Genomic DNA, 20217 nt, shown 5'->3' with positions numbered 1-20217 from the left:
ACAGTGGCATTCAAACAGCAAAACGTTCACACTGAATTTCCTCCCCCACAAAGTATTGTTAGCTCAGGGAATGCATTGTCTCTTTCTGTGTTTAAGAAAAGCCAGCTACAGGAGGTTTATGCTATGAGTCACACGTCAACCCAAATAAAATGCCTATAAAAAGGTCAGCAACTCCACACAAATTGCTACTGTTAGAAACATGAAAGTGCAAGGTCATTTATCATATACAGTACCTCACAAAAGTGAGTACATCCATCACGTTTTTGTAAATATTTTATTATATCTTTTTATGTCTTGACAACACTGAAAAAATTACACTTTGCTACAATGTAAAGTAGTGAGTGTACAGCTTGTATAACGGTGTCAATTTTCTGTCCCCTCAAAATAACTCAACACACAGCCATCAATGTCTAAACCTCTGGCAATAAAAGTGAGTACACCCCTAAGTGAAAATGTCCAAATTGGGCCCAAAGTGTCAATATTTTGCGTGGCCACCACTATTTTCCAGCACTGCCTTAACCCTCTTGGGCAGGGGTCCTCAGAATACAGGCCCGCCAGGGTCCTGGACCTGGCCCACCGACCGGGATGTATGTTTCATGTTTTTTTCTCTTCATGAATCACCTAATTAGAGCCAGAGGCTCAAATAGGCTTCAGAAAAGGGTGGACCCGGGGCGCAGAGCACTACACCCTAGCCCACCCATTTGTGTGACAATAGCGAATGAAAATTCGCTATTGTCACACGGATCCTTCTCCTGGCCAAGGAGAAGGGGGGAGGACTCGAGACGTCGGGGGACTGAGGAGAAGCCACTGTTGCAGGTAAGTGCACTGACTGGTCTCTCTGCATTGAAGGGGGCACGGCACGATGGTCTCTGCATTTAAGGGGGCACGCTGGTCTTTGCATTGAAAGGGGGCACGATGGTCTCTGCATTGAAGGGGGCATGATGGTCTCTGCATTGAAAGGGGGCACGATGGTCTCTGCATTGAAAGGGGGCATGCTGGTCTTTGCAATGAAAGGGGGCACGATGGTCTCTGCATTGATGGGGGCACGATGGTCTCTGCATTGAAAGGGCGCACAATGGTCTCTGCATTGAAAGGGGGCACGATGGTCTCTGCATTGAAAGGGGGCACACTGGTCTCTGCATTGAAAGGGGGCATGCTGGTCTCTGCATTGAAAGGGGCACGCTGGTCTCTGCATTGAAAGGGGGCACGCTGGTCTCTGCATTGAAAGGGGGCACGATGGTCTCTGCATTGAAGGGGGCACGCTGGTCTCTGCATTGAAAGGGGGCATGCTGGTCTCTGCATTGAAAGGGGGCACACAGGTCTCTGCATTGAAAGGGGGCACGCTGGTCTCTGCATTGAAAGGGGGCACGATGGTCTCTGCATTGAAAGGGGGCACGATGGTCTCTGCATTAAAAGGGGGCACGCTGGTCTCTGCATTGAAGGGGGCACGCTGGTCTCTCTGCATTGAAAGGGGGCACGCTGGTCGCTCTGCATTGAAAGGGGGCACGCTGGTCTCTCTGCATTGAAAGGGGGCACGCTGGTCTCTCTGCATTGAAAGGATGCACGCTGGTCGCTCTGCATTGAAAGGGGGCACGCTGGTCTCTCTGCATTGAAAGGGGGCACGCTGGTCTCTCTGCATTAAAAGGGGGCATGCTGTGATCTCTCTGCATTGAAAGGGGGCACGGCATGCTGTGGTCTCTCTGCATTGAAAGGGGGCACGCTGTGGTCTCTCTGCATTGAAAGGGGGCATACTGTGGTCTGTCTGCATTGATGGGGGCACACTATACCTTGATTACTAATGGCCCCTTTCACACTTTTGTGACCTCAAAGTCACACATTTTTTTACAGCGTTTTTTATCGCAAAGCAATAACTATTACATTTTTCTGTTTGCGCCCCCCCAAAAATTTTGAGCACCAGCCGCCACTATATAAATAAAACCAATAAAAAATATGCGCATTGGAATTCGTTCATATTTTTTTTCAAACTATAGTCCAGCCCCCAACAGTGTCTGAGGGAACGTGAACTGGCCCCCTGTTTACAAAGTTTGAGGACCCCTGCTCTTGGGCATGGAGTTCACCAGAGCTTCACAGGTTGCCACTTGAGTACTCTTTCACTCCTCCATGATGACATCACAGAGTTGGTGGATGTTAGAGACCTTGCGCTCCTCCACCTTCCATTTGAGGATGCCCCACAGATGCTAAATAGGGTTTAGGTCTGGAGACATGCTTGGCCAGTCCATCACCTTTACCCTCAGCATCTTTAGCAAGGCAGTGGTCATCTTAGAGGCGTGTTTGGGGTCGTTATCATGTTGGAATACTGCTCTGCGGCCCAGTCTCCAAAGAGAGGGGATCATGCTCTGCTTCAGTATGTCACAGTGCATGTGGGCATTAATGGTTCCCTCAATGAACTGTAGCTCCCTAGTTCCAGCAGTACTCATGCAGCCCCAGAACATGACACTCCCATCACCATGCTTGACTGTAGGCAAGACACACTTGTCTTTGTACTCCTCACCTGGTTGCCGCCACACATGACTGACACCATCTGAACCAAATAAGTTTGTCTTGGTCTCATCAGACCACAGGACCTGGTTCCAGTAATCCATGTCCTTAGTCTGCTTGTCTTCAGCAAACTTTTTGCAGACTTTCTTGTGCATCAGAAGAGGCTTTAGAAGAGGCTTCCTTCTGGGACGACAGCCATGCAGACTAATTTGATGCAATGTGCGGGTTTGTTGTCTGAGCACTGACAGGCGGACCCCCTTTAACCTCTGCAGTAATGCTGCATTTAACTGCTTTGGTCGACCATGACGAGGCCTGTTCTGAGTTGAACCTGTCCTGTTAAACCGCTGTATGGTCTTGGCCACCATGCTGCAGCTCAGTTTCAGGGTCTTGGCAATCTTCTTATAACCTAGGCCATCTTTATGTAGAGCAACAATTCTTTTTTTCAGATCCTCAGAGAGTTCTTTGCCATGAGGTGCCATGTTGAACTTCCAGTGACCAGTATGAGAGAGTGAGCGTGATAAAACCAAATTTAACACACCTGCTCCCCATTTACACCTGAGACTTTGTAACACTAATGAGTCACATGACAACTCATGGGGAGGCTAATTGGGCCCAATTTGGACATTTTCACTTAGGTGTGTACTCACTTTTGTTGCCAGCGTTTTAGACATTAATGGCTGTGTGTTGAGTTATTTTGAGGGGACAGCAAATTTAAACTGTTATACAAGCTGTACACTCACTATTTTACATTGTGGCAAAGCGTCATTTCTTCTCTTTCGTGTTCTCACATGAAAAGATATAATAAAATATTTACAAAAATGTGAGAGGTGTACTCACTTTTGTGAGATACTGTACCTGCATGGATCTACAGTATATACAGACAGAGAAAGGATTTTGGGTCGTGGAGCCTAAGTTACCTGTATATATTTGCAATATTTGCTATTTCAATAAGTAATTGCTATTTTGTCTTTATTCTCAGATCTCTATGCTACAAAATCTACCACTAATCAGATATGGGAATTTAATGCTTCTAAGTAACCTGCTTCATCAATGGCCACCTCCGGAATCTATAGTAACACAGTGGCTTTTTGATGTACATCAAGACCAGAGTGACCTTCAAACTAACAGTATGTGGGGATCTTCTAAAAAATGACACAACTTGTTTTCCCTTTTAAGGAATACTACACATTTGTGCTATTAATCTGGTTAAATACAAGCAAAGTTCTCATGAAGTGACCACTTTGATATTAATATATAACAGAGAACGATAAACTGCTGATTCAGCACAACAAGACAATTATTAGGAACTGAAGAAAAGAAAATGAGAGAAATAAAACTTAGACTAAACCTACTACTTGGACTAATTTTTGCTGCAGTTGTGCATTCTGCTCAGAAAAAAATTTATTGTCCACAACTGTGCACATGTGAAGTTCGACCATGGTTCACGCCAAAATCCATTTACATTGAAGCTCTTACAGTGGATTGTAATGCATTAAATCTTAACAGTATCCCAGAGAGGTTACCTGCAAATACACAGATTTTACTTTTACAAGCAAACAACATTGAAGAAGTTAAGGATGCAGATTATTTTCCAGTAAATCTTACAGGGCTGGATTTATCCCAGAACAATCTGTCCTCCATGGTCAATATAAATTTCACACATGCCCATCAGATACTTTCTGTGTACCTTGAAGAAAATAAATTAGTAGAGCTGACCGAGGATTGTTTTTCTGGGCTGCAAAATTTACAAGAGCTCTACATTAACCATAATCTAATATCCACAATTTCACCAAATGCATTTGTTGGGGTGGGCAACTTACTCCGACTACACCTTAATTCAAATAGATTGCAGGTGGTGAAGAAACAATGGTTTGAAGCCATGCCACGTCTTGAAATCCTCATGATTGGTGAAAATCCAATAGTCAAAATGGAAGATATGAACTTTAAGCCTCTTATCAATCTGCGCAGCCTGGTCTTAGCGGGAATAAATCTCACACAAATTCCTGATAATGTTTTCACAGGTCTTGAAAATTTGGAAAGCATTTCTTTTTATGACAACAGATTTGATAGTATCCCCTCGGTTGCTCTTCAGAAGGTTCTGAACCTTAAGTTTTTGGATCTGAATAAAAATCCCATTAAGAGGATACAAAGAGGTGATTTTAGCAATATGTTACAATTAAAGGAGCTAGGCATTAATAACATGCCTGATCTAGTTTCAATAGACAGTCTCGCCATTGAGAACTTGCCTGAACTCAGAAAAATAGAGGCAACCAATAATCCCAAATTAGCATACATTCACCCCAATGCTTTTTATAGACTCCCTAAGCTGGAAACCCTCATGCTTAACAGCAATTCCCTTAGTGCCCTTTATCAGAGTACTATTGAAGCCTTGCCTAACCTTAAGGAAATAAGCATACACAGCAACCCTATCAGATGCGACTGCGTAAACCGCTGGATAAATATGAATAAAACCAATATACGATTTATGGAAACGGATTCCCTATTCTGTGTTGACCCTCCTGAATTCCATGGACAAAACGTCAGATATATACATTTTAGGGAAATGATGGAAATATGTTTACCATTAATTGCTCCTCAAAGCTTTCCGTCAGATTTGGATATGAAGACTGGTAGTTCAGTTTCACTACACTGCAGAGCAACAGCAGAACCCGAGCCAGAAATTTACTGGATTACACCTTCGGGCTCTAAACTCCAACCAAACATTGTTTCTGGGCAATTTTATGTTAATTCTGAAGGTACCTTGGAAATTAATAATATAAGCATCCTAGAAGCTGGACTATATACATGTGTAGCTAAAAACCTAGTAGGTGCGGATTTAAAAACAATTATAATCACAGTGGATGGGTCCTTGCCAGAAGAGGTCAATGAATCTATCAATATTGACATTAGGGAAGTTCAGACCAATTCTATCATGGTGTCTTGGAAATCAGCATCAAAGATTTTTAAATCCAGTGTGCAGTGGACTGCCTTCATGAATGCACAATCCACCAAAATTGCTCAGAATGTTCGGTTGCCATCAGATATAAAACAATACAATTTAACACGCCTCAGTCCACTCACAGAGTACACCATTTGCATTAATGTACCCACTATCTATGAACAAATTGAAAAGCAGTGCATAAATGTCACCACTAAAGGACCAGACACCATGTCCAAACATAATAAAACCTTTAATTCTTCTGCAATGATTATCATTTTGGGAGGACTTTTTGGAATCATTAGTGTTTCATACATTTTCAACTATATATCTTTATATTTGAGGGGTAACACTGATCAAAAATATTCCAGGAATCTTCTACAGACACCAACATTTGCTTATAATGACCTATATCCTCCTTTGTTGAGTCTTTGGAATGTTGGCAAAGAAAGCACATCTCTTGAGGTCAAATCTACAGTTATACAAGTACCAAGTCTCATCCCTTAAAAAAACACCAATTTGGGAGCTTAACCTATGGAATACAAACAAGCACAAGGTTTTAGCTGTGCTATTGAATGAGAGAAAATACTGTTTTCTAGGAGTGAAAAAAGAAATAACTATGTCACTGCTGCCTAAAAAGTATCCCTGGTAAATGGCTTACTATTTATTTTAAGCCAAGCAAGCAAATGCTTCATTGAGACAATAATATATCTATAAATAAAGCTAAGAACTATGACTTTTTTGTTAAATACAAAATAAAAATATAGCTTATGTTTTATGTATTTGTTTTCTACATTATACTGTAGTTAAACTGAGCAATACCTCCTTCTGTGATGTATTACACATTTTAGCCAAGAGTTTTGACAAATGACAAAATAAAATAGAATTGGCACGTGGTGTAATGAAAATGGCATTTCTGTAGTGTAGTAGATAGAGACAGTAAATATGTAAATCTTTTTTATGGAAAAAAAAAAACATTTTTTGATTAATAAAACTTACTTGTACCAAGGATCTTTTGTTATGTGATAAGGACACGTACTAAAAATACATTGGATACAAAATAAGAAAATCATGCTGAAAAGCCATAAGCATTTGTGCACTGTACACATTATCCATGGATTTACTAAAGTACCACAAAGCTATAATCCTGTACAAAGTATGCGGAAAGCATCGAGAAAGACCCCTAAGCTAGTACTTAGTACTTTCAATAAAACTAGAGGGTGTTATTGAAAATTCACTGTCAGACTTTGGGCTCAGTGGCTACATTTTATACAAAGGATTTCTGTGTAATGTGACTGTATTTATATAAAACATGAGTGTGTTTTTAATGAATTAACATTGAATTATTGTAATGTTAACCAGAAAGATACCTTTATGAAATTCACATTACTGGTATGTGGTATCAAATTTATATGGTCAGCTTTATATACTAAATAATGTGAATGTCCCCGCGCTAAGGTGTGGTGATATAGTGATTGTCAATCTGTTAGGTGAAAGGGTGTGGATTCCTTTCACAAATTAAATGGTAAAATCCCTGCATTGTCATTCAATGTATGTTTTTTGCCACCAACAATTTGGCAACAATAAAACAACCAATATTGTGCAATGTCATTGAAAACTGTTATGCAAAAAAATGTTACCATAAAAAAAATAAATGAATATATTAACATTTAAATTAAATATATAAAAAATCATCAAGTCAATAAAGTGTTGTGAATATTCTGTGCCATAATTGGTTCGTTATAGATGCAATCCGTGCAAAAAAAAAAAAAAAATAAGCGCTGTGCAAACTGTTGGCGCTATATAAATCCTGTATAATAATAATAATAATAATAATAATAATATAACAGGGTGATGAAAGTGCTGATCTCCCCTTCCTCTCGTGCCCTCACTCACGAGCTTTTCATGAAATATCTCCTGTAGTACAAGATCCTGTGTGTCTTTATATATAATTCCTTTGCTTTTCCTCACGTTTCCATTGGTAAATCATTATCATAGGAGGAGAATATGAGATTTATAGCATAATACAGTTTTAAATTAAAAGAGTTTTATTTAAGGTAAAAAATTTACACTCACATTACACATCCTTGGTAAAAGCATGTAAAACAGCTGTGCTATCCACGGTTTACGTTCCAAATCCAGGAAATTACGTCACCGGATGTCTCCGTCACCTGGTGACGGAGGTGACAGAGACTTCCGGAGATGTAATTTCCTGGATTTGGAACGCAAACCGCAGATAGCACAGCTGTTTTACATGCAGGATCTTGTACTACAGGCAATATATTCATAGCAAGCTGGTGAGTGAGGGCACAAGAGGAAGGGGAGCACAGCACTTTTCATCACCTTGATATATTTTTTTGCATGAGATTGCACCTATGAAGAAATAATTACAGCACAGAAGATTCACAGCCTTTTATGGACTTATGAGATTTTATTTGTTTGATTTATATGTTGATATTTTCATTTATATTTTTTAAGGTAAAACATTTTTTCATGACAGTTTTCAATGAATTGCACAATATTGTTTTTTTTATTGTTGCCAAATTGTTGGTGGCAAAAAACATACATTGAACACAGACAGCGCAGGGATTTTACCATTCGGCTTTCTATACTGTATGTCAGTCAGGTCTACCCATCACCTTTGATTAACAGCTACTGAAGATGGAATCATATTGGATAAATGACCAGATGCCAATCAAAGGAGACTGGAGCTGCAGACCATCTGTCCTGGATATTAGTTAGACCCGAATTTGGAGCGCTGTTTTTTTCCCTATTGGGATTGTTTGGTGTTGTGAAATGCCAATCGAAGCACGCTCTGATCGAAATTCAGCCAGTCCCTGGCGAATCAGCCAATTTTGATCAGTGTGTGGCTGTCCCCATGCTGCCACATGCTGCCAAAGGGTTGTGCTGGAAAATATGTGTCAATCAGCGCACGTAGGCCCTCCCACTGTCAGAATACAATGTACTGGCAGGATGGGGTTCCACCATCACCCTTATTTGCGTGGATGGAGAAATCTATCTTGAAGTAAGTTAATGGTTAACTACATCTTTTACACCATGTTACACCTGAATTTAGGGTGAAACATGGTGCAAATGCTCCACCCCAACCCACCCACCCTGACAGCATTCAGGGGTTCTTCTCACCCACAGCCACTGTGACTTTTGAAATCAGCACAGCTGTCTGGGGCTCCACCCGCACAGCAGATTCATTCAAGCAGACATTGATACAGAGATCTGTGAATAAACTACAAGTCCTGTCTACCACCATGGCTTGAAGTTCTCAATGGAACATGAGTGACCATGATCACCGCACTCAAAATGTACTGACACTTCTCCTGTACTCAGTAACGGCAAGGAGCTGGAGGAAAAGTCTGCAGGAGCCTGGCATTCTACCCACATTCCAATGATCACAGGTACAATGCTTTGAAGGCTCTTGTAAAAACCAAATTAAATGCAATTTTTTTTCCTGCAAACATATGTGCACTATTTATTTTTTAAAGATGTAGTAAGCATTTAACCAACAAAAAGTATGTTAACCACTTGCGGCCCACCCACCGTCAAATGACTGTGGAGTGGTGTGGCTCTCGTTCTGTGAGGACGTCATGTGACGGTGCCCCAGAATGGCCGCTCTCATGCGCCCACTGATGCGCACATCAGTGAAGGAGAACATTTACTTATTTACAAAATTTACTGACAGAAACTAAGAAAAACTTTATTTTTCAAAATTCTCTGTATTTTTTTAGTAAAAAATTTAAAAAAACAGCGGTAGTTAAATACCACTAAAAGAATCTATTTGTGGGAAAAAAAAATGATAAAAATTTTATTTGAGTACAGCATTGCATGACCACGCAATTGTCATTCAAAGTGTGACAGCGCTAAAAGCTGAAAATTGGCCTGGGCAGGAAGGGGGTGAAAGTGTCCTGTATTGAGATGGTTAACCTGTATAACAAAAGGCATATGCAAAAATCATCTTTAACTGTGTGTTTTAGGTTAAATCTATTCTAAAGTCTATTTTTTTTTTTTAATAACAAACATGTTATACTTACCTCCTCTCTGCAGTGCAGTGGATTTATACAGGGCAGCCTGGATCCTCCTCTTCTCGGGTCCCTCTTTGCTGCTCCTGGCCCCTCCCTCCTGTTGAGTGCCCCCACAGCAAGCAGCTTTCTATGGGGGCACCCGAGCCGGGCTGCAGCTCCATGTGTCCATTCAGACACGGAGCTGCAGTTTGGCCCCACCCCCTCTCTCTCTCTCCTGATTGGCTAACTGGCTTTGAATGACATCCGTGGGAGCCAATGGCGCCACGGCTGTGTCTCAGTAAATCAGGAGGGAGAGTCCCAGGCGGGTGAGGGACTTGTGGACACTGCTGGATAGAGCAGGGGTTAGGGTAAGTATAAGGGGGTACTTGGGAGGCTGCTACACACAGAATGTTTTTTTATCTTAATGCATAGAATGCATTAAGATAAAAAACCTTCTGACTTTAGAACTTCTTTAAATATAGATTATAGAGACTATCAGGGCTGATTCACTAAAGGACTTGGGAATCTTCACTCATTCACTTCTTTCAAATATTGTGTGAATATTTACTACAATTACCCAATCATGTGAAAAGAAAATTCCTGGTCACTTTGAATAACCAATCATTCACAGATGAAACAAGTAAATAGGATTTTTTTCATGATTGGAAAATTGAAGTAAATAGTCGCACAATCTCAAGTAAAAAATCTCAACTCTTAGTAAATCCTCCCTAGTATGTTTCCCTTCATATTTCAGTTACCAAAATTTCAAATGTTATTTTTTTATTTATATTTTTTTAGGTTGATTATATACCAGGTTAAATTAAACAATTTGTTCAACATGTTCACCTTCAGGAAAATGTTACATGTACCACCCGTTTTTAGTGCATGTGATATATTCCCAATCCTGCAGCCCTCCACCTGATTGACTAACCCCCCCCCCCCCAACGTCCCCCCCCCCAGGTTAAGTCTTCTCCCTACACCTGACGCTGGTGAGCATCTTCATAGTTTATTTAATCTTCCTGGACTGAAGTAACTTGCTGCCCGCATTGAAGGTATGGGCAGACAGTTACACTGGCAGTCTGCAGGGGCCTAACATTGCACCTGTGATCTGCTGATTGCAGGTACAATGCTTTACAGGCTCCTAAGAAAAAAAATAGTAAATGCACATTGTTTTTTTACCAGACAAAAAAGTGCATTTATTATTTATTTAATTATTTATTTTTTAAAGAAGGTGAACCTATTCTTTAACCTCACAATTTAAGTATGCATGCAGAGTAGCATGGTAGTTCTCAGTGAACAGAGAGCTTTCGGGAACAGATACAGTGCAGGTATGATTTAAAAGCAAGGTATTTTTTAGTAAAGTTGCTGTAAGTGGAATCTGTCCTTATTCACATTATGAAGTAGCAAAAATAAAAAGGAGTGCCATACTTTTTATTAACAAAATCCTTTTTTGATGAGGTTATAAGTTATAATTTAATGTAATATACTTAGAGCAATATAAATATATAGGTAGAAAATAAAAAATGGGGAGCGTCATGGATGTGACAGATGTGCAGGTCATAGAACTTATGCATAGATTGCCAGGAGATATAAGAAAATACTACAGGGTTTAACTATACAGTACGGATGAGTGGAATGATTTTGAATTTAGTTGAAAATAGCTTCAAATTTCACCATGAAAACTGCTTAGGAAGAATCTGCATGACAAAATAATGCCAGTTAGACATGGTAATCATTGGCTTTGTTGATAACAGATCAGTAACAGCTACAACTATATTTCTATCTAGCATCACTCAAAGTGCACCTAGAAAGGAATTATTTTCTTAACCACTTAAGCCGCGGAGGATTTGACTGCTCAAAGACCAGGCCCTATTTTGCGATTCGGCACTGCGTGACTGTAACGGACAATTGTGCGGTCGTGTGACGCTGTACCCAAATGAAATTGAAGTCCTTTTTTTCCCACAAACAGAGCTTTCTTTTGGTGGTATTTGATCACCTGTGCGATTTTTACTTTTTGCGCTATAAACAAAAAAAGAGTGACAATTTTGAAAAAATAACAATATTTTTCACATGTTTTTATATTCCCTTTATTATTATTATATTACTATATTATTTTATAATCTCAAAAAAAATGTAAAAATCAACATTTTTTAACATTTTAGGCCAATTTGTTTTCTGCTACATATTTTTGGTAAAAAAAATTGCAATAGGCGTATTTTGATTGGTTTGCGCAAAGGTTATTGCGTTTACTAACTACGGGAAAGATTTATGTAATTTTTATTGTTTTTTTTTTAACTAGTAATGGCGGCGATCTGCAATTTTTTTTTGCGGGACTGCGACATTGCAGCGGACAGACCGGACCCTTGACTGACATTTTTGGGGGTACCAGTGACATTACTACACTAGTACTACATTTCTACAGTAATCAGTGCTATAAATATGCACTGTTACTGTAAAAATGACACTGGCAGGGAAGGGGTTAACTTTATTGGTGATCAAGGGGTTGTTTGTCCCTAGGGGCATGGCTTGTTAGATCATCACAGAGACATATGATCCTACATAGCAGGATTGTATAGTCTTAGTGATGATCTAAGGGAGAATGACAGACATCTGTGTTTACATCAGCCGTCTGTCTTTCTCCCTCTCCTGAGCGAGATCGCGAGTGGCTGGTGGACATCGGAGCCGCCGTTCACACGCGCGGGGAAGGCAGGGAACGAGCGGGGGCAGGAGCTCGACCCCTACAGGCTTGTGGGCGAGTGACTAACCCATACGTCACTTTGCCCAGGAGAGGCTGACTGCCGCAGTACATAGTCGTGCGGCAGTCGGCAAGTGGTTAAAGACAGCACCTAATTATTTGTTATTATTATTAATAATATTATAATACAGGATTTATATAGCACTGACAGTTTATGCAAAGCTTTACAAATTGAGAGTAGACAGTACACTACACTTTAAAGTAGGAATCCGAAGGCCCTGCTTGTTAGAGCTTACAATCTAAGAGGAATTAAAGAGAAAAATATAAAAAGTTATTCTTTTCCTTCACTTTTTCTGTTCATGTGTTTAAAAGGGTATGGTTGCATTTAATGTCATGTTGCTAGCAAACAAGGGGCCAATTTTGGCTCACAAACAGGTCCAGCATCACTGCTCCAAACCTCATTTAAATCCCATTGTACAACAAGAAATGATTATACGTCTATTAAAAGTGAGAAGAATTTTAATCCTAAAACCCTAACTTCTGGTTCTGGCAACAACTGTAAAATGTCTGATTTTCCCATCGCTTTCTATGTCAAAGGCAAGGACCAGCAAACAACCATAAAATCAAAGGGTTCTAACCCTTTCCGTAATAGCAACAAAGCTACATGTTAGAATGTGAGTATTAGTCCACTTTAAATAATTAGACTATTCATACGAACATTCATTATAATTAACTACATATAAACAGTATTAGATTTGGAATGGGATACTGTCTAAATCCATAACCCATCATTCCATAAAAAAATATATTGTTTATGTTCCTCAGCTGAATTCATTTTGCAGGTTACATTTTAGAATTTGCTGAGGTGAAGTCAATATATTTATGCTCCCCTAATTTATTTTCCAAATATAATTAAAACCAAAACTCATAAAAATCCACACTACAAAACTGCTAGCATACATTTTTAAAAAAATGTTTATGCTGGCTGTACTGTATAAATAAAAGTTCAATTTTTTCACCGAGGCTGAACTGCTAATTAAAAGCAGCAATGTAGACTGATGATAATAGCAGAATATTTCTACATGCTACATTTTACCCCTATGGAGAACATTTTTAAAATTAGATATTGAGTTAACAGTAAGAATTAACAACATCCATTTATCTTCACAAGGAACCAGGCTACATCATGAACGCTAATGCCTTCTTACCATTATTGCCCATTCATAATAGTTATACCTCTTTTCTACTTAACTAAGCTAGAATTGCCTGTGACCTAGAAAGAATTCTTTACGCTGCCCTTAATAGGGTGTTTTAAGCTTTTTACTTGGTTTGAGAAAGAAAATCTGGTTTTAACTGTAATCTTACAGAAGCATACCGTTATGACTCATCATATTAAAAAGGCTTGTATAAAAAATTACAAGTTTGTATTAAAAAAATAATATATATATATATATATATATAGATAGATAGATAGATAGATAGATAGATAGATAGATAGATAGATAGATAGATAGATAGATAGATAGATAGATATCTATATATCTATATATAGATATATATATACAGTATAGTTTGTATTTAAAAAAAAAATATATATATATATATATATATATATATATCTATATAAAACACACCTTACATTTGTGAAACATTCCGACATTTATAATCAGTACTGTTTGTGTTGAAAAAAAAATCAGTTGCTGGTAAACACTCTTTCCCCTCACCTATGATGGTAGTTCATAGAGCATAACATTTTTTATCCAGGGTTTATTGATCTTTTTTGTTGGTGCCGTTGGTGGATACAGTCACCCTTTTTGAGTGCAGCTACATTTCTTAAGCAAGCAGAACATAAACACCTCAGCACAGACAACTAGATTTTAAGATGAGCAAAACACATCACTAATTATTCACTCTAAAGGTTATTCCTTAGGCAATATACCTGAAATATTTTCGGATAGTGCAATGTCAGTATGAGAGGTGAATCCTACTTCATATTCTTGACCCTTGCTACTATAAATCTCTCTAGATACTGGACACACAGTAAAATGTTTACACATTCTAATCTGGCCACAATAGAAATAAATTTGGATTATTTAAGACACTAAGCACCAAAATTTAGCAAAAAAAAAAATGTTCTTTAGGTTATTTTCTCTTTTAAACAAAAGTTCTTTTATTATGGGCAGTAGTAAAGTATTGCATTATGGCCACTAGATGGAGCTCAGTAGCACTGGAAATATGCACTTCTTTGTAACAAGAGAAAAATTGGAACAATTCTAGAGAACACTGGAGGTAACCATTGGTGGAACATCCTTTTTTTTTTTTTTTTTTTGCTAATTCCCACAGAATGAATGTGCATGCAGATTTGTTTGACAAAAGACTATGCACATTTTTTACAAACAGACATAAATGTGTAAGGTGCAGTCATTCTGCAGTGAACACAGTCTGGGCTGATGCAGTGATTTTTATCTACACAGGCAAAATTGTATTGTGTTGCCCCCCTCCACTGCCCCCCTGCCCCCCTCCCCGCCACAATGCAACCCCCAACCCCCATATGGTATACAGTTTATTTGTGCTCTATAGTACCTCTTTCATATTGCACCCATAATCCTCCTGTGCCCTGCAGCAGCTGGGGACAAGAGAGGCACAAGCACTGTTGATTCCGCTGCAGGGGGATTCGTGGAGCCCAGTGCTGGAATTTGGCTGGGTGAGTTTGAAACTGATTCCTCATGCCCTCTCCCTGTTGTCTGCCTCTGCTTCACTCTGTCCCTGCACATCACTTGGCCACACTGACAGAAGAAGTAAAGCTGCTTGCCGGCCAACTCCATGGGGGACTACATCTGAGAAAAAAATGGCTCTGGATTCAGATTTGACTGCCTCCCCCCCCCCCCCCTTCATCCTGGCACCCTAAGGCAGTTGCCTAAGCTGCCACTGAACCTAAACATAGTTTTATTTTTACCAAGAAAACAACAACTAATTACATGTAACCAGCAAGGGGCTTTTGTTAAAGAAAGGCAAGATTTTTATATGTAGATTTCATCTACCCAAGCCAACTCCATGTTTTTAAAGCTAAGGCCCTTTTCAAAGGGTAGCAGAATCGCAGGTATAGTCACGCAATTATGTCATTGATTCCAGAACGCTCTGAAAAAGCACGAAAACGTGCAACATACATTTGGGTTCCATTCATTGCTAATGATACCCCAAACATGCTAAAGAAACCATGTGGCAAAATCTCCCAAAAAAGTACCAAAATGCACAATTTAGAAATGCACCAAAGTTGGCTCTAAAAAAAGGTACAGGAGCTACTCTGTTATATTTTTGGAGCACAGGGCAGTTTATTCAAATGTATAATTTTGCTACAAAAATATACAAATATCTTGAAAAATGCCTTTCCTGCATCGCTCAAATGTAAATGGAGCTTAAAGGGCAATGTTGACATAATGCCACCTTCTACAAAAAGCAAATTTCCAAGTTTAAAATGTGATATTTAATAATATGTACATAATTAGAACTGAGAAAAAAATGACAAAGGCAAGCTTCTCTATGAAACATGCATTTAAAAAAGAAAACCAAAAAAAAAAAAAACACTCAAATAATAATATATATGAACACATAACTCTTCCTTCAAATGTAAAAGAAAGCAGATTGCCTTACTGTAATACAGTGTAGTTTTCGGTTTAGCTATATTTTCAGTTTTTGAAGAAAAAAAAAACATGAAACATTTCCCATTTAAATTTCCACAAATCCAACATTTCTGAGAACATCGGTTTTACATAGTTGATGAATCACTATGGCACATACATTGGCATTAGAATTTATCAGCTAGACACACTCATCAATCATTGGATATTTCAGCACCATGGACAGAGCTTTTCATTCTAGGCTATTTGTCATACACAAAGGATGTGAAATATGACCCATTACAATGCAGGTACTGTATAGGTCAGCAAAATCTGCTCATGTATTTTGTATGTCTGTCTTTTTAGGTTCAAACACATTTAAAATATGATTGCTGATATGATCTAAAACATAAAATGCATTGTACAATGAAAATGATAGAATCAAAATATTCTTAAACAGAGTAATGCAATATAAATCATAATCTCAAAGGTACAGGTCTTCTCATAAGAGTATATTTGTGAAAGATGATGCTAACACTAGCACATCATGATTCAATTGAATTCATTTTTTTTTTTACATTTATGTGCACATATGTGACCCGAGTAATGTTAGAAATGTTCCATTACGTAAACTCTTCTACTAGATGAATGCAAATTAAATATAAAAATACATAAAAAATAATGTAAGAAAAATCTATTCTATATGAATGATGATTTATGGACCTATGATGGTTAGGGCTGAGTTTGCATTTTTATGTGCTGTTGATGCCCCTGAAAGGGGGTTGGGTCTTTGCTACAGGCATCTCAGAAAAAAGAACCTAGTCAATCAACCTTGGTCATTCAGTTCAGATGTTACCATTCCAATGGAAATAATATGGTACTCCTATTAAGTACTGGTCATTAACCACTTGCCGACCGCTTACCGCATATATACTGCGGCAGTGTGGCTCTCCCAGGCAAACCGACTTAGGGATACGTTGGTCGCTTGGCGGCAGCTAGGGGGCGGCAGCGGGGAAGCCGATGCATGGATCAGGCGGCTCTGATTGCCGCCTGACACCCGCCTGACACCCACGATCGTTCCCCGCTGACAGAGAAGGATGGGCAGCTGTTGTAAACACAGCCGACCGTTCTTCTCCCTGGACTAATCATAGAGCCCTTGTGATCCTTCTATATAGGATCACAGGTCTCTATGGTCATTCCACAAGCCACGCCCCCCCCACAGTTAGACACACGCCCCTAGGTACACATTTAACCTCTTGATCACCCACACTGGTAACCCCTTCTCTGCCAGTGTCATTATTACAGTAACAGTGCATATTTTTAGCACTGATTACTGTAGTAATGTCACTGGTACCCACAAAAGTGTCAAAAATGTCAGTCAGGGGTCCGATCTGTCCACCGCAATGTAGCAGTCCCACAAAAAATTGCAGATTGCCGTTATTACTAGTAGAAAAAAAAAACCAATAAGAATAACATAAATCTTTCCCATAGTTAGTAGACGCAATTACTTTTATGCAAACCAATCAAAATACGCTTATTGCAATTTTTTTTTCAATCAATATGTAGCAGAAAACAAATTGGCCTAAAGTGTTAAAACATAAAAAATTTTGATATTTCAATTTTTTTTTTTGTTTATAGCGCAAGAAAATAAAAATTGTAGAGGTGATCAAATCCCACCAAAAGAAAGCTCTATTTGTGGGAAAAAAAGGACGTAAATTTTGTTTGGGTACAGCGTCGTACGACCGCGCAATTGTCCATTAAAGTCACACAGTGCCAAGTTGAAAAAAGTGGCCTGGTCATTAAGGGGGAAAATCTTCCGGTCCAGAAGTGGTTAACCACCTCCTTCCCAAGCCTATTCTGACACTTCGCTCCTACATGTAAAAATCTTCTTTTTTTTTGCTAGAAAATTACTTAGAGCCCCCAAATAATATATATATATATTTTTTTAGCAGAAACTCTATAGAATAAATGGTGTGTGTTGCAATTTTTTATGTCGCACGGTATTTGTGCAGTAGTTTTTTAAAAGCAATTTTTTGGCAAAAAAACACATTCATGAATGAAAAAAAAACAAAGCAGTAAAGTTAGCCCAACTTTTTTTGTATAATGTGAAAGATGATGTTACACTGAGTAAAGAGATACTTAACATGTCACGCTTTAAAATTGCGTCTGCCCATGGAATGGTCGCAAGCTACGGTGCTTAAAATTCTCCATAGGCAATGCTTTAAACGCCTTTACAGGTGACCATTTTAGAGTGGCACAGGAGGTCTGGTGCTAAAATTATTGCTCTCGATCTGACGTTCGTGACAATACCTCACGTGTGGGGCCATCACTCTTTACATATGAGTGCAGGAGTAACGTATGCGTTCGCATTTGCGCGTAAGCACGGTGGGACGGGGCACTTACTTTTTTTTAGAATTTATTTTATACAAAAAAAATTTGTACGCTTTTTTTTTATTTTTTGTACAAACTTTATTGCTATCACAAGCGATGAACAACATCTCTTGTGTCAGCATGGGCCATGACAGGTCCTCTTTATGGAGAGATTTGGGGTCTTTCAGAAAATCTCTCCTCTGGCCCCCCATGCAGCCAATCAGAACGAGATTGGTCCGATCGGCTGCTTCTCTGGCTGCTGGTGGCCAGGTAAACAAAGGGGAGGAACCGGAAGTGACAAATACTCGCCACACCATGGGTTACAGAGATAGGGGAACAACGTCAGTTTCTCTCTCCCTCTGTACCAGGCAGCCATCGCCGCTGGCCACATCGCTCCTGGCCTCCCTGATGGGACAAGAGTGGGACCCCCTTCCTCCACCCGTAGAAGTGATCGAGTGGCTAACTTGGATCACTTCTGCAGTGTAGTGAATCCCCAGCTGCAAACAATGGTACCAGGGTGATGCTTGTAGGTGCAGGCATCATCCCGGTATACCCACTGAAACACAAGGACCTACAGGTGTGTCCATGGGTGGGAAGTGGTTAAGGCTTACAACATCAACTTGTTTGCATTCATCCTCTAGAGATCAGAAGCAAAATGATGATTGAAATGTTTTTCTATGATGAACTAGTGATTAGTGTAAAGTTGTGAAAAAACAGAAACAAAAATGAAATGTCAAATAATTAGAAACATCTCCCCGTACTATATTGGCATATTTATATGACCGAAACTAATACTGCAGACCGCTCCTGAAAATTCGAGTTGCCTGGATATTTTGCTGATAATGTCAATGATTTATGAGCTACTGGTCTGAAACAAGCAGACTTTAGAAGGTCTAATTCTAAAAAAAGGGCTACTCCTGCCCTCACTTTTTTCACATAAAGCCATGTTGCTATTAGACAGATTATAAGCAACTTCAACTCCTATTGCTATTTTTTTCCAATTGATTTGGAGATATATATATATATATATATATATATATATATATATATATATATATATATTTAATAATATAAAAAAAAAATCCTAGTTTTACCAGTGTTATTTTTTAAAAATTTGGAGTGGGCAGTCACATATACCAAACATTTACTTCAGGTAAATCAATTAAAGACATGCACACCAGAAAGGTACACCTGTATTTGGTGAATGTCACATTCACTGCTTTATATACAGTACATGACCTCTATTTGTCACTGTAGATGAAAAGTGCGAATTATTTTATTAGAATTTGTCAAGATTATTATCACAATAAAATCATGCTTCTATTACAAAACATGGCAGCCTTAATAAAAATTAAATAAAAGTCTTTTTTTTTTACAATTTTTTTAAATGCATCACTGAAAACATTCAGAAATAACAGTAATAAAACAGGAAAAAAAAAGTTTAAATATGATTTTTAAGAAAAGAAAAAAAAATTGGCAAAGGGGAAAAGGAGAGGATACAGGTAATGGGGCTGGTTATAGATAACTAAGGGTTTATAATAGATGAATCAAGAACACAGTTTACTTATTGATTTTTTTGACTTGTAAGGTTGTTTTAAGTGACATCATATGCAGATCAAAAGATGCCCCTTTGATCTGCTTTGAATAAACCTTAATGATTACACTATCAAAATAACCTTGCTACATCATAATTTGTATTGCCAATACAGACACTGTTCTCCTAGTATCAATTTACACTGGAAAAAAGCCTGATTATCATTTGCAAGTAAACATGGGCAGTAAAATTGTTGCAACCTTTTCTCATATAGAAAACAAGTGTTTCTAAGTCCCCATTCACACTAGCGCGACTTGTCAGGCGACTTGGTCGCCTGACAAGTCGCGGTGGGTCGCCTGCCATTGATTAGCACAGGACCCGTTCTAATAGGAGCGACACAAGTTGCTCCGACTTAGAAAAAGGGTCCTGTACTACTTTGGGGCGACCTGGAGGCGGCTTGCATTGACTTCAATGATATGAAGTCCGTGCATGTCGCGCCGAGGTCGCGGTGCACCGCGACTTCACAGATCGCCCCAGCAAGTCGCGTC

General features: G+C 38.9%; 2 protein-coding genes across 2 annotated transcripts in view; one reads left to right on the top strand and one right to left on the bottom strand.

The window, feature by feature from the left end:
• Positions 1–6764, top strand: part of LRRN3 (leucine rich repeat neuronal 3) — a 103793-nt gene extending 97029 nt beyond the window's left edge. Inside the window, exon 2 of the mRNA XM_082255166.1 lies at positions 3479–6764. Coding sequence (XP_082111292.1) covers positions 3821–5944 — 2124 coding nt within the window. The 5' untranslated portion in view covers positions 3479–3820 and the 3' untranslated portion in view covers positions 5945–6764. The remainder of the gene's footprint in view (positions 1–3478) is intronic.
• IMMP2L (inner mitochondrial membrane peptidase subunit 2) overlaps positions 1–20217 on the bottom strand; it is a gene marked incomplete at its 3' end in the record, with an annotated part of 1518208 nt that overhangs the window by 904370 nt on the left and 593621 nt on the right. The window lies entirely within an intron of this gene.

The sequence above is a fragment of the Pelophylax lessonae genome (assembly GCF_965119305.1).
Source record: "Pelophylax lessonae genome assembly, chromosome: 4".
In the NCBI taxonomy this organism is placed as follows: domain Eukaryota; kingdom Metazoa; phylum Chordata; class Amphibia; order Anura; family Ranidae; genus Pelophylax; species Pelophylax lessonae.
The sequence above is the reverse complement of the archived record's forward strand: the minus strand, read 5'-3'. Positions and strand labels throughout refer to the sequence as shown.